The 15,753-nt window shown below is 43.7% G+C and overlaps 1 protein-coding gene across 3 annotated transcripts; it reads left to right on the forward strand.

The window, feature by feature from the left end:
• Nucleotides 1-3,586: 3,586 nt before the first annotated feature.
• LOC135507628 (uncharacterized) lies at nucleotides 3,587-15,526 on the forward strand. 3 transcript variants are annotated; one of them, XM_064927194.1, is made up of 7 exons: nucleotides 3,587-3,660; nucleotides 4,561-4,691; nucleotides 4,867-5,028; nucleotides 9,038-9,190; nucleotides 12,035-12,146; nucleotides 12,341-12,462; nucleotides 13,985-15,526. In XM_064927194.1, the coding sequence occupies exons 2-7, from the start codon at nucleotides 4,683-4,685 to the stop codon at nucleotides 14,993-14,995; spliced, it is 1,569 nt and encodes a 522-aa protein (XP_064783266.1). In that variant the 5' UTR covers nucleotides 3,587-3,660; nucleotides 4,561-4,682; the 3' UTR covers nucleotides 14,996-15,526. The 3 variants fall into 3 exon arrangements, with proteins under 3 accessions (XP_064783266.1, XP_064783264.1, XP_064783265.1); XM_064927192.1 differs by having other exon boundaries at nucleotides 3,587-4,036; nucleotides 13,985-15,525; XM_064927193.1 differs by lacking the exon at nucleotides 13,985-15,526 and having other exon boundaries at nucleotides 3,587-4,036; nucleotides 12,341-13,663.
• The last annotated feature ends 227 nt before the right edge of the window (nucleotides 15,527-15,753 follow it).

The following is a 15,753-nucleotide window of genomic DNA, read 5'->3' on the forward strand; positions in this document are numbered from 1 at the left end:
TAATATCACATACACCATTGAGCATTTCACACATTATCTAGATACTTACTGTTAGCACTCGGTGGTCTACAGCAACTTCTCTTTGTGCCTCTGTAGCTTTCTCCCACATCATTATTCACAATTCATATTCATAATTATCCATATTATCCAAATCATGGTAGCATTTATATTAATGTAGCAGTGTTCAGAAACATATTCTATTCTTAATTACAATAAAAGTTACTTCAAAATGACACAGTATTCATTATTTGCCATTCGTTTATATCGCTTCATAGGAAACATTTGATCTCAAATCCAAAATGCTGGAATAGGCTATAGAGCCAAATTAAAAGCTTCACTGTCCAAATAAATAAGTAAGGCAGTGTACATAACCATGTCACTGTGTTTCGTCTACAGTCCTTGGCCTCAAGCTGTTTGCAGTAAATGGCCTATAATCTACCTTCAGGTCCAGTGATGATTGAGATGAAATATTAAACATGAACTAAAGTCAACCTGTACTTGATATTCCAGACTGACTGGTCTTTACAAACTGGGTCAGAGTGTGTGACCTGTTTACTTCTGTTTAGGAGGGTGGTAAACAACAAATCAAAGTTTATTGGTCATGTACACAGTTTAGCAAATGTTATAGCAGGTGCAGTGAAATGCTTATATTACTAGCTCCTGACAATGCTGTAAAATGGTCATCTGATGCACATTCAAATGTCATAAAAAAATCATAATTGCAGAGCTCTCCCTGTCCTCTGCTGTGCCCTGATTGTATTACTACTGATGATATTTGGAAATGTGCATGTACACCCTGGCCCATCTACTGTTGCTATCCCCAATTCTGACTTATGCTCTGATATCTGCTTCACTGATTTCTACTCTTGCAAAAGCCTGGGTTTTCTGCACGTTAACACGAGAAGCGTATTACCTAAAATTGATAAATTGAAAGTGTGGGTTCACAGCTCCAATCCAGATGTGTTGGTCATTACTGAGACGTGGTTAAGAAAGAGTGTTTTGAACACAAATGTTAACCTTTCTGGTTATAACCTTTTTCAGTAAGACAGATCTTTCAAAGGTGGTGGAGTGGCAATCTTTACCAAGGAACACCTTCAGTGCTCGGTTGTCTCCACCAAGTCTGTCCCCAAACAATTTGATTTGCTGGTTTTAAGCATTCAACTTTCAAATAGCTCTTTGTTGACTGTCGCTGGGTGTTATCGTTCACCATCAGCACCGGCCTGTACTCTACCTGCCCTAAACTCTTTCCTGGCCCCTTACACTAAGTCTGAATTTGTCCTACTAGGTGACCTAAACTGGGACATGCTTAAACAACCTTACCAAGTCCTAAAGCAATGGGGCTACCTAAATCTTTCTCAGATTATTACCAATCCCACAAGGTATCTCCAAACACCCAGAAAATGCTACTCTCCTTGATGTTATCCTCACAAATAATCCTCTTAGGTATCAGTCTGGTGTTTTCTGTAATGACCTTAGTGATCACTGTTTTACAGCCTGTGTTTGTAATGGCTGCTCAATGAAACAACCTGTCCTGATTTGTCATAGACACTTGCTAAAAAACTTTAATGAGCAAGCCTTCCTTCATGACCTTGCCTCTGTAAATTGGTTTAGAATCAGCTTGATCCCCTCTGTCAAAGACACTTGGACCTTATGTTTTGATATTTTCAGTGGTATTGTGAACAAACATGCCCCCCATAAAGAACACGAGAATTAAAACCAGGTTAAGCCCCTGGTTTGATAGTGATCTGGCAGAGTAACTCTACCTCAAGAATTCCATTTGGCAAAAGGCTTGGCTATTACGCATTCCTGCGTCTGTCTCCCGAATCTCTTCATACCAACGTGACAAGGATGTCACCATTGCCTTTGATTCTAAGCAATATTGTGCCGCTATTTGTATTGACTTGGCCAAAGCTTTTGATACGGTAGACTATTCAATTCTTGTGGGCCGGCTAACGAGTATAGGTGTCTCTGAGGGGGTCTTTGGCCTGGTTTGCTAACTTATCTCTCTCAAAGAGTGCAGTGTATAAAGTCAGAACATCTGCTGACTCAGCCACTGCCTGTCTCCAAGGGAGTACCCCAAGGCTTGATCCTAGGCCCCACACTCTTCCCAATTTACATCAACAACGTAGCTCAGGCAGTAGGAAGCTCTCATTTATTTATATGCAGATGATTCAGTCTTATACTCAGCTGGCCCTTCCCCGGATTTTGTGTTAAACACTCTACAACAAAGATTTCTTAATGTCATACAATCTTTCGCTGCCCTTAACCTTGTTCTGAACACCTCCAAAACAAAGGTAATGTGGTTTGGTAAGAAGAATGCCGTCTCCCCACTGGTGTGATTACTACCTCTCAGGGTTTAGAGCTTGAGGTAGTCACCTCATACAAGTACTTGGGAGTATGGCTAGATGGTACACTGTCCTTCTCTCAGCACATATCAAAGCTGCAGGCTAAGGTTACATCTCTAATTGGTTTACTCTATCGCAATTGCTCCTCTTTCACCCCAGGTGCCAAACTACCACTGATTCAGATGACCATCCTACCTATGCTAGATTACGGAGACGTAATTTATAGATTGGCAGGTATGGGTGCTCTTGAGCAGCTAGATGTTCTCTACCATTCGACCATCAGATTTGCCACCAATGTTCCGTATAGGACACATCACTGCACTCCTCTGTAAACTGACCATCTCTATATACTCGTCATAAGACCCACTTGTTGATGCTTATTTATAAAACCATCTTAGGCCTCACTCCCCCCTATCTGAGATACCTACTGCAGCCATCATCCTCCACAAACAATTCCCGTTCTTCAAGTCACATTCTGTTAAAGGTCTCCAAAGCACACACATCTCTGGGTCGCTCGTCTTTTCAGTTCACTGCAGCTAGCAACTGCAATGAGCTGCAAAAAACACTCAAACTGGACAGTTTTATCTCCATCTCTTCATTCAATGACTAAACCATGGACACTCTTACTGACAGTTGTGGCTGCTTCTTGTGGCTGCTTTGTGTGATGTATTGTTGTCTCTAACTTCTTGCCCTATGTGCTGTTGTGCCCAATAATGTTTGTACCATGTTTTGTGCTGCTGCCATGTTGTGCTGCTGCCATGCTGTGTTGTCATGTGTTGCTGCCATGCTATGTTGTTGTCTTTGGTCTCTCTTTATGTAGTGTTGTGGTGTCGCTTGTCATGATGTGTTTTGGCCTATATTTTTATTTCTAATCCCAGCCCCCATCCCCGCAGGAGATCTTTTGGTAGGCCATTATTGCAAATAATAATTTGTGCTTAACTGACATGCCTAGTTCAATAAAGTTTCAATAAAAAAAAATAAAGGACAGTTGAATATAGACCTTAATGAGGTGATGTAGATGGAATAAAATAATTATATTGTATTCTATTCTACTATGTTCTTGCTAACACACTGTTCTTTATAAACAAATCTGATCTGAGCTTGAAAGATACTTGAATTGGAGACTTGACTTGTAACGTAATAATCAGTACCGTTTTTCAAAAACAGTGCGCATACCCTACATTTAGCCACACCTTTTGCGCTATGACGCCGGCATTAATATCCGTTCTCGTCAGTGTAAACGGAAGTGAACAGTGACCAGGAAAATGTCCACGTTAGCGGTTTATTGTCGTTTATTATCACCATGGAATTCAAAGTATAACTACTTTAACTTCCCAGCATTACATATTCAACACATGTAGTCTTTAATTCGCTTTAGAGAAAAGACTTGTTCGATATACATTATCTAGGTAACACTAGCTAGCTGCTAACAATGGCTAACTGTATGGTTTTTCACACTCAAATAGCCTCCATCATGGAGGCTCTAGCGAATGCAGCCGTGGCCGATATCTGTAAACTCGTAGACGACGACTATGCAGTGTTTCGTTTGGAAATAACTCAAAGCCAGAAAGAAAATAGGGCATTGCGGAGGAAACTGCAGCTACTGGAACTGAAGACTGCACGAGAGCGCGTCCTCGTCAGTCGCCCCAGTAGTGTCAAGATCCTCGACCGATACAAAGGAATCGCAAGAGGTACATCAGTGGAGGCTGCTGACTCATAATACTGGCTGGAATGGAGCAAATGGAATGACATCAAACACATTGATTCACATCATTCTACTAATTATGTTCCATCCATTACCATGAGCCCGTCCTCCCCAATTAAGGAGCCTCCAACCTCCCGTGGTGTCCATATATAGCTTAGCACAGTAGCACCGTTTCCCTCTGCACGTGTTCAGATGTGTTACCCATAATTTGGTCTTGGTCACTTTTTGGATAGTATGCAATAATTCCCCTGATTACTTAACTATCTTGCAAAGACAATATATCATATTCTAACCAGATTATTGATTACTGCATTTCCTATTATTTCCTCAATGAAAACAATGTGATGCATGGAACACAATACATCGATCAATAAATAGTATACCCAGAAGTTATGCGAACTGTTATCTTTCATCCTTGCCAATTCTAGATCAAAACTGTCAATAGTGTACAACATAGTGGTAAGCATTGACAGTAAGTAACCTAATCACCTGTCCCCCAATCACTCTAAGGTGAAGGAAATCTCACTGGAGGCTACAGGAGCTTTGTGAAGCCAGCGGGACACAATACATGGAGAGATGACCAACCAATCACAGTTGATGAGGGGAGTGGAACCTCAACCCAGCATGATATCATGATAGAGGTTAGTGTAATAGTGTTGCGTTAAACATTTGAGTGACTTTGTAAATCAAATATGGCCCTTTTATTTCAGAAAGGGTCCCCTCAGCTATGTACAGCCTCATTTATCTGCCATAGAGGAGTTTGTGAGACTTCTCTATGACATTGTTATCCAATAGCCTCCTGTCATCTTGTGTCAGTCTGCAGAGGCTGCAGGTCCTGGGGTCAAGCTGGATAAGTCTGAAGAAGAGGAAGACCCACGGCACAGCAGAGACATTCAGACTGGAGGGGCTGGAGCGCCCCCTGTAGCCACAGAGAACCCCACCCCACCGCAGCCCAGGACCCGACACAGCATCACGGAGGTCAGTGGAACGCTGAACACCGTCCTCAAGTCAGAGACCGACACAGAGACTGTAACTGTAACACAAAGGATTTTACACACAGGATCTGACCATAGGTCAGACCCGGAGCGACTGGGGCTGGGGGGGCTGGGGTGTCGTCCTGCTCCAAGCTCAGAATATTTACTTTACGGTAACCCGAGCCAGAGGACGGTTCATTCCAATCCCGATTCAGGTGATGTGTTAAATGCTGGCGATGATCCGTGTTGTTCTTACACTACAGAGATGGACCCTGGCAACATGCCCTTGGGTTTAGAGAGACAGACTGATCTGTCTAGAGGGGACTGGAAGCTGTACAATAGTAGTGTGTACTCTGAAGGATGCCTTGATAAGAAAGGGGAGGGTCTGGTCGGAGATGAAGTGACTGTGAAAGTGGAGGGCGATGTTCCTCCCACATGGAATGCGGATAGTCACCTAGGCGACGGACACTCACAGGGCATAGATTTCTTAGATTACAGGGAAAGGTTAGTGTCCACGTCGATGGGGCCTTCCGATTCACACGGGTTAATGCTTTTTGATCAGTTATTGAACTCAAATGACAGGACTAGAGCCCAGGCTCGGGGAGGGGGAGCAACATCAGGCAATGTTAAAGAGAAACGGTTCCTCTGCATGTTCTGCAACAAAGGCTTCAGCTGCGCCCAGAAGGTGGAGATCCACCAGAGGGTCCACACAGGAGAGAAACCATACAGCTGCCCCCAGTGTCACATGCGCTTCGCCCAATCTGGCAGCCTGAAGAGGCACCAGAAGGTCCACACAGGCGAGAAACCCTTCAGCTGCCCCCAGTGTGATAAGAGGTTCTCCCGCCAGCACCTGCTGAAGACGCATCTGAAAGTCCACACAGGAGAGAGGCCGTTCGCCTGTACACACTGTGGGAAGAGGTTTTCAGAGAGGAGCTACCTCAAGATTCACCAGAAGAAAAACCATTCCACTCTATAGCTTCTGACTTGTTGATCACCTGCATTAAAAACATTGATTGCCATTGTTGTCAAGAGAAAAGATCCACAGATGCATTTGGAATAACAAGAGTAACAGATTTCAGTGTTGAATATTCAACACTACGTAAAGGTAGACTAAGCGAGATTATGTAGATCCGGGTTCCCCAACTGCCGGGTGAGTTTTCTGAGCAATTAAAACTAATACATTCGTATATGTTTTTTATTGTTGGACATAAAACACCAGCAAATTAAGTCCAATTGATCTTAATTTTGGAAATCTTTTCCAAAGTATTCCCACGCCTAATGGAAAGATATATGCGATCATATACAAATTTAAGCAAGATTTGAAATTCTTACAGTGGGGCAAAAAAGCATTTAGTCAGCCACCAATTGTGCAAGTTCTCCCACTTAAAAAGATGAGAGAGGCCTGTAATTTTCATCATAGGTGCACTTCAACTATGACAGACAAAATGAGAAGAAAAAAAATCCAGAAAATCCCATTGTAGGATTTTTAATGAATTTATTTGCAAAATATGGTGGAAAATAAGTATTTGGTCAATAACAAAAGTTTATCTCAATACTTTGTTATATACCCTTTGTTGGCAATGACAGAGGTCAAACGTTTTCTGTAAGTCTTCACAAGGTTTTCACACACTGTTGCTGGTATTTTGACCCATTCCTCCATGCAGATCTCCTCTAGAGCAGTGATGTTTTGGGGCTGTTCCTGGGCAACATGGACTTTCAACTCCCTCCAAAGATTTTCTATGGGGTTGAGATCTGGAGACTGGCTATGCCACTCCAGGACCTTGAAATGCTTCTTACGAAGCCACTCCTTCGTTGCCCGGGCGGTGTGTTTGGGATCATTGTTATGCTGAAAGACCCAGCCACGTTTCATCTTCAATGTCCTTGCTGATGGAAGGAGGTTTTCACTCAAAATCTCACACGATACATCGCCCCATTCATTCTTTCCTTTACACGGATCAGTCGTCCTGGTCCCTTTGCAGAAAAACAGCCCCAAAGCATGATGTTTCCACCCCCATGCTTCACAGTAGGTATGGTGTTCTTTGGATGCAACTCAGCATTCTTTGTCCTCCAAACACGACGAGTTGAGTTTTTACCAAAAAGTTATATTTTGGTTTCATCTGACCATATGACATTCTCCCAATCTTCTTCTGGATTATCCAAATGCTCTCTAACAAACTTCAGACGGGCCTGGACATGTACTGGCTTAAGCAGGGGGACACGTCTGACACTGCAGGATTTGAGTCCCTGGCGGCGTAGTGTGTTACTGGTGGTAGCCTTTGTTACTTTCGTCCCAGATCTCTGCAGGTCATTCACTAGGTCCCCCCGTGTGGTTCTGGGATTTTTGCTCACCGTTCTTGTGATCATTTTGACCCCACGGGGTGAGATCTTGCGTGGAGCCCCAGATCGAGGGAGATTATCAGTGGTCTTGTATGTCTTCCATTTCCTAATAATTGCTCCCGCAGTTGATTTCTTCAAACCAAGCTGCTTACCTATTACAGATTCAGTCTTCCCAGCCTGGTGCAGGTCTACAATTTTGTTTCTGGTGTCCTTTGACAGCTCTTTGGTCTTGGCCATAGTGGAGTTTGGAGTGTGACTGTTTGAGGTTGTGGACAGATGTCTTTTATACTGATAACAAGTTCAAACAGGTGCCATTAAGGTAACGAGGGGAGGACAGAGGAGCCTCTTAAAGAAGAAGTTACAGGTCTGTGAGAGCCAGAAATCTTGCTTGTTTGTAGGTGACCAAATACTTATTTTCCACCATAATTTGCAAATAAATTCCTAAAAAATCCTACAATGTAATTTTCTGGATTTTTTTTTCTCATTTTGTCTGTCATAGTTGAAGTGTACCTATGATGAAAATTACAGGCCTCATCTTTTTAAGTGGGAGAACTTGCACAATTGGTGGCTGACTAAATACTCTTTTGCCCCACTGTATATCTTCGTCAAATATTATATCTGTTTGAGCTTCTTGCGGTCAATTTGCAGTCCACAAATTATAATTATGTTCCGGCTCCTTGACCATCTGCAAAAAATAAATTGGCCCATGGCTGAATCTAGTTGATGATCCCTGACTTAGATGCACAAAGTGAACAGCAGTAGTGGGTCAATTTCCGCAACAACGAAGAGTGTTGAAGCACGAGGCTAAACAAGGAACAATGTGAGTAACAGATTTCAGTGTTGAATATTCCTGGGTAGAATATTGCATCCAGACATTGTGTGATATATAAGGCATATATAAGCCTAACGAGTCTGTTTCAGAGTGTTTGTACTGTACATTTGATGTTAAAAATGCATTACTTCCATTCAACTACCAACAAAAATTCCCCAAGACACTTTTCATGAAAAAAGGAAATGCAGTTTATCCAGTAAATACAGATGTGTATCTAAGACGTGTATGTGTGGTTTTCATATGGCCTATTTAAAGTTTTTTTAATTTAATAAACACAAAATGGGACTTTTCATTCTAAGACTTTCATTGAGACTCTTTAGTATACATCCCATCTGATCTCACCCTGTTCTGCATAAACACGACGTTATAACCAATATACTCTATACACTTACTAAATATACCTACACATACCCACCACAGGAGGCTGCTGAGAGGAGCATGGCAAATGGAATGACGTCAAACACCTGGAAACCATGTGTTTGATACCATTCCACCTATTCCGCTCCAGTCATTAACATAAGCCCATCCTCCCTAATTAAGGTTCTACCAACCTCCTGTGATACCCACACGCTAACAAACACCTCCTGTACACATCAGAATAGTTTTGTCAGGTTTGTCTGTTGACTTTTGAATTATCATAGCTGACTTGTTTTAACCCACAACGTCATATTTATGTCCACCATGATGGGTTTAACAACAATGAAGTCAGTCTCTAACTACAATTTTTGGACTCAAATGGAGTGGGGATGGGTAAACATTCCATGTTGAAAGTGTGTTTGTTATCTGTGTGTGTGTACCTGAGGGAGTGTTTGTCTGTGTAATCTTTATCACCTGTCTCCTCCAGGAGGTGGAGGGTCCAGAGGTGCTGCTGGTGAAGGAGGAGAGTCTGGGGAACCCTGAGGGGACCATGGTCATGGAGGATAACCAGACTACACCTCCTCCTGAACCCGCAGAGGAACCAGCTGAGCAGCACAGAGCCACACACAGTCTCACTGAGGTGACCCCACTGTCTGTATGGTGTTAAGTCAGTGGCGTATCCACAAAGCCACTCAGAGTGCTGATCTAGGATCAGTTTAGCCTTTTAGAGCATAATGAATAAGATTTATATAGAAGGATCCTGGATCAGCAATCCTACTCTGAAACTCTTTGTGGATACGGGCCCAGGTTTTAATAATTTTGTCTTAAGTGTGGGACCATGCCTTTGAACTGTCAAACTATTAAACAGTTTGTGGTGAGAATTCTACACATAGGATACTCAAAGTCAATCTTAAATTAATCATTGTATATTACCAGCATGCTGAAGAGGTCACAGTCAAACTTAGATGCATAAGGTATCAGTCTGAAGTGAGCCCTACTGGGGCAGTCCCGTAAGCTCTCTTATATATTTACACAGGAAAGTTATATTTGATGATTTAGCTCATTCATCATTCATAATTAATTCATCATTAATGTTTGGTTCATGCTTGTGACCGACCAATACCTCACGAGGCATCTTCTCTACAAGCTGAGACATTGAAACTGAGAGAGCCTTTCAAATCAAATCCAATTTTATTGGTCACATACATATGGTTAGTAGATGTTAATGCGAGTGTAGCGAAAGGCTTGTGCTTCTAGTTCCGACCATGCATTAATATCTAACAAGTAATCTAACCTAACAATTTCACAACAACTATCTTATACACACAAGTGTAAAGGAATGAATAAGAATATGTACATATAAATATATGGATGAGCGATGGCCGAACGGCATAGGCAAGATGCAGTAAATGGTATAGAGTACAGTATGAGATATGAGATAAGTAATGTAGGGTATGTAAACATTATATAAAGTGGCATTGTTTAAAGTGGCTAGTGATATATTTATTACATAAATGTTTAATTATTAGTGGTTACAGATGAGTCAGTATGTTGGCAGCAGCCACTCAATGTTAGTGATGGCTGTTTAACAGTCTGATGGCCTTGAGATAGAAGCTGTTTTTCAGTCTCTCGGTCCCCGCTTTGACGCACCTGTACTGACCACGCCTTCTGGATGAACAGGCAGTGGCTCGGGTGGTTGTTGTCCTTGATGATTTTTTTGGCCTTCCTGTGACATCGGGTGGTGTAGGCAGGTAGTTTGCCCCCGGTGATGCGTTGTGCAGACCTCACTACCCTCTGCAGAGCCTTACGGTTGTGGGCGGAGCAGTTGCCGTACCAGGCGGTGATACAGCCCGACAAGATGCTCTCGATTGTGCACCTGTAGAAGTTTGAGTGTTTTTGGTGTCAAGCCAAATTTCTTCAGCCTCCTGAGGTTAAAGAGGCGCTGCTGCACCTTCTTCACCTCGCTGTCTGTCTGTGTGGGGGGACCATTTTAGTTCGTCCGTGATGTGTACGACGAGGAACTTAAAACTTTCCACCTTCTCCACTACTGTCCCGTCGATGTGGATAGAGGGCTGCTCCCTCTGCTGTTTCCTGAAGTCCACGATCATCTCTTTGTTTTGTTGACATTGAGTGTGGGGTTATTTTCCTGACACCACACTCTGAGGGCCCTCACCTCCTCCCTGTAGGCCGTCTCGTCGTTGTTGGTAATCAAGCCTACCACTGTAGTGTCGTCTGCAAACTTGATGATTGAGTTGGAGGTGTGCATGGCCACGCAGTCAATGGTGAACAGGGAGTACAGGAGAGGGCTGCACCCTTGTGGGGCCCCAGTGTTGAGGATCAGCGTGGGTGGAGATGTTGTTACCTACCCTCACCACCTGGGGGCGGCCCGTCAGGAAGTCCAGGACCCAGTTGCACAGGGCGGGGTCGAGACCCAGGGTCTCGAGCTTAATGACGAGTATGGAGTGTATTATGGTCTTAAATGCTGAGCTGTAGTCGATTAACTACATTCTTACATAGGTATTCCTCTTGTCCAGATGGGTTAGGGCAGTGTGATTGCGATTGCGTCGTCTGTGGACCTATTGGGGCGGTAAGCAAATTGGAGTGGGTCTAGGGTGTCAGGTAGGGTGGTGATATGGTCCTTGACTAGTCTCTCAAAGCACTTCATGATGACGGAAGTGAGTGCTACGGGGCGATAGTCATTTAGCTCAGTTACCTTAGCTTTCTTGGGAACAGGAACAATGGTGGCCCTCTTGAAGCACGTGGGAACAGCAGACTGGGATAAGGATTGATTGAATATGGCCGTAAACACACCAGCCAGCTGGTCTGTGCATGCTCTGAGGACGCGACTGGGGATGCCGTCTGGGCCGGCAGCCTTGCGAGAGTTAACACGTTTAAATGTTTTACTCACGTTGGATGCAGTGAAGGAGAGCCCGCAGCTTTTGATAGCGGGCCGTGTCAGTGGCACTGTATTGTCCTGAAAGCGAGCAAATAAGTTGTTTAGTTTGTCTGGAGCAAGACATCGTGGTCTGCAACGGGGCTGGTTTTCCTTTTGTAGTCTGTGATTGACTGTAGACCCTGCCACATACCTTTCGTTTCTGAGCCGTTGAATTGCAACTCTACTTTGTCTCTATACTAACACTGACACTTAGCTTGTTTGATTGCCTTGCGGAGGGAATAGCTACACTGTTTGCATTCGGTCATGTTTCCGGTCACCTTGCCCTTTCTTTCTCAAAACAAAGTTCTGGGCATACTGCCAAATTGCAGATACTGATAGTGAGGATTGGTTCAATCAGTCACTTGCATGAACACATAAATTGATTAAAGCACAAATATACAATTTGTCATCATAAGTGTCAAGTAAATCAACTAACATGTTTGCATAGTACTCATCGCAATCCCTCATTGCCCAATCATTAGATGCTCCATAGCGGGGTGCTCATCAGATTTCTTGATCCAACATCCTCTCACTTTGTACCTCTTACAGTCAGTAGACATGAAGGATGGGAAGCCTGATCTGCTGCTAGTCAAAGAGGAGACAATAGAAGACGAACCAGAGAGCATTGACCTGCTGAGTGGACTAAAGATGGGGGAGCAAGGTAAGGGAGAAGTACATACAGTAATCGGAATAGTGATGCACCTGTCTATTTTTTTTTCTTAATTCATAACTGCAATTTATGTTTACATACAAAACCACACATTATAATGAATGAACTTGACCAGGTAAAAAAATCGACATACGTGGAGTTCTCTGCTGTGTTTGTAAAGTCTATTTTGTAACCTCTTCCTGCAGGTGGTTGGCTGGAGGCTAACAGAGGAGACTGGGAGGCCATCTTGGATTCCCAGACCGGTGCAGTCAAGCGCTCAGGGGACAATATCACTAAGCAGGCCAGGACCAGAGGCAACATAGTGGAGGTCAGTGGATGGGACAGTGTCTTCAACTCTGGGCTGGGGAACAACACTGTTAACCACAACCAGAAACAGACAGTGGAACACAAAACAACAACCGATCTTAGACTCTTAGACAGAGTTGTCTGTATGCGGCGGGAGAGAACAGATACAGATTCGGCTCGCGATGCTCCGTCCTGCTCCTATAGTTGTGATTCAGAGAGACTGATGGCGCCTCAGGTTAACCCCCTAACAGATGCTGCCTTCAGCCTGCCTTCTATAGGATCTATGAACTGGAACATGGACCCTGTGACAACACAGACACTCCCTGGCCTTCGTCCACATCACACCCTCCTTATGTTAAACCAAACCTCAGACAATGCCAGTGCCTCAACACTAAATGGCTACACAAGTCCATTGACAAATGACGCTATCAGTAGATCCGGTGGCAAAGAGAAGCGCTTCCCCTGTTCATTCTGTGGGAAAGCCTTCAGTTTTCCCAAACAAGTGGAAATCCACCAGAGGATGCACACGGGGGAGAAACCATTCGGCTGCCAACTGTGTGAGAAGAGGTTCTCCCATCAGCACCACCTGAAGAGGCACCAGAGGGTCCACACAGGGGAGAAACCTTTCAGCTGCCAACTGTGTGAGAAGAGGTTCTCCCACCAGCACCAGCTGAAGATGCACCTGAAGGTCCACACGGGAGAAAGGCCGTTCGCCTGTATGCATTGCGGGAAGAGTTTCTCAGAGAGGAGCTACCTCAGGATACACCAGCAGAAAATGCACACGGGCCATGTATAGAGTATTGTGACATGTAATGTAGTACCAGCTAGTTTGTTTGTTTAGTTAATTCTGTTGGTTTTCAATTAAGTAGGGAAACCGGATGAGGTTAACTGAAGAAATAATGAGTATGATGAGGCAGAGTAGATTATATGGTGATGGTTGGTGTTTGTAAAAATGCTTCACTGATGAAGAGTGACACATTTTCTCCCTTTAGATTATACTGGTGTTTTATAGTGAGATCATGATGGTGCCTTAATTCATGTTTACGTCACATGAAGTAGGGAAGCTGTGTCTTATGTAATGTTGAACCTTTTCCAATGTATTCAAAAAATATATTTTTAAAGCAAGGGTACCAGATTTACAGAAAAGGTCAAGTGTTACCATAGTGAGAAAAGTTATTATATTTGTCACATATCGTTTTGTGCAATAAAAGTACTGTACTTCATGTTATGTGAGTGTATGACCATTTTGTGAAATGAAATCCAAAATTGACACTGTGCTGACTGACTTTGTTAATTTTGTATCATTGCAGGGACTGCGTTTCCCTTATTTCAGTCGAACCAAAACATTATACTTAATTCTTGAATCAACACATATGGAATTGTTTTACAATAAACTCCAATGGCGCCATATTGTTAGGTACTTCAATCACAGTGTTAGAGATGGGCTTGACTCTGGTTAACATTTTATAATGTCATGTTTCTGTGTACAGCAGAGTTTCTTAAAACAACTTTTATATGCTCTTCTGTACAATTTCTGTTTACAGTCTGCAGTCCATGAGGACCTGCTGATTTCAGGTGTTGCTGGCGGGAGAGACTGGACCTCTGAAGTGGCTGGTCACAAATCCTGGCCCCGGACCCTGGATCAGGAGCCATCACTCTTCCTTCCGGAGTCGGAACCAGGACCGAACCGTGAGGGACAGAGACTCCACCACCACACAGAACACAACCAGTGGACAGGTGGACTGAACAACCTCAGTCCTGGTGGTCATCAGAGAGACAGAGGCTCCAGTCAGGGATCCAGTCTGCAGCCCAGGCCCTTCTCTTCACAGTCTCAGTGCAGGGATGAAGCAGGGCCTGGGGCTGATAGAGATAGACCCTCCTGTTCCTATGATACAAACACCACAGTATCCATGATGAACAGAGCAGGTCACCCTGGGCTTCAGCCTTCACAGAGTGTAGTGGGAGACCCCCCTGGTAGTAGTCTATCAGCAAGTCTGTCTTCTCCTTCAGAGTCTCGTCTAATGCCTGGTGACTGGGTTCATAGGACGTCTGGGTCTACCCTTCCTCAGTTACCTCAGGTTTATCACACAAATACAGACAGGGTCAGGATGGGTGTTCACCACAAGAGGTACCTAGCCTATAACACAGCACACAATCCTAACAACACCCAAACAATGGCTATAGGTCAAGGAGGGAGCTCAAATACTAACGACCTGAGTGTGGTGGCTCCTGCTTCTACCTCCTCGGGGTCACAACGTGGGAAGCGATGCATTAGGACAGACGCCGACAAGCCATATGCCTGCCCCACTTGTGGGAAGCGCTTCTCTGAGGCGAACTATGTGAAGCAACACCAGACTGTTCACACCAAGGAGAGGCCCTTCAAGTGTAAGCTGTGTTACAAGAGCTTCTCCTTCCTGAGTAACCTTATCAGGCATAGGGGTGTCCACAATGGGGAGGAGCCCTTCAGCTGTACCCAGTGTCACATGCACTTCGCCCATGCTGGCAACCTGAAGAGGCACCAGAGGGTCCACACAGGGGAGAAATCCTCCAGCTGACCCCATTGTGAGAAGAGATTCTACAGCCAGCAACAGCTGAAGATGCACCTGACGGTCCACACGGGAGAGAGGCCTTTCGCCTGTACGCACTGCAGGAAGAGGTTCTCAGAAAGGAGCTACCTCAGGATACACCAATAGAAAACCATTCCACTCTATAATATAGAAAGTAGCCATACCACTCAAACCCTGCATTAAAGACAAACATGAATTGTCATTTTTGTCAGCAGATGCATTTGGAATAACAAGAGTAACCATGTTGAATATTCCTGGTGCAAATATTGTATCCAGACATTGTGATATATAAGCCTAAAATGTCTGTTCATATTGTGTTTGCACTGTGTAGGCTATATGAGGTTCACAAATGCCATTCAACTACTTAATTTCTGTCCCAAAACACTTTTATTGAGAAAATTAATGTAGTTTATCATACAGATGTGTAGATGAGACAGGTGTATTTAACACTTGTTTAAGTTTAATAAACACGAAATGTGACACTTCATTCTAACACTTTCATTGACTAGTATACATCACATCTGATCTCATCACACCAGTGGAGGCTCCTCAGCGGCGGAAGGGGAGAAACATCCTCAGTGAATTTCATAGAAATAAAAAGTGAAACATTTTAAAAAGTTTACCTTTTTAGATAAGACTTTACTAAATATATTCACACCACCAAATCATTGATTAAAATACATTGTTTTGCAATGAAGGTCAACAGTAGCCTCAACAGCACTCAGTAGGGTAGCACTATGGTATAG

This window comes from Oncorhynchus masou, chromosome 21 (assembly GCF_036934945.1).
Source record: "Oncorhynchus masou masou isolate Uvic2021 chromosome 21, UVic_Omas_1.1, whole genome shotgun sequence".
NCBI lineage: Eukaryota > Metazoa > Chordata > Actinopteri > Salmoniformes > Salmonidae > Oncorhynchus > Oncorhynchus masou.

Bases quoted from the DNA above. Each gene is read 5' to 3' on its own strand.
- LOC135507628 (XM_064927192.1), top strand. From the start codon at position 3,778: ATGGCTAACTGTATGGTTTTTCACACTCAAATAGCCTCCATCATGGAG. The intron at 4,037-4,560 runs GTACATCAGTGG...AATCACTCTAAG, and splicing joins ATACAAAGGAATCGCAAGAG to GTGAAGGAAATCTCACTGGA. The intron at 12,147-12,340 runs GTAAGGGAGAAG...CTCTTCCTGCAG, and splicing joins ACTAAAGATGGGGGAGCAAG to GTGGTTGGCTGGAGGCTAAC.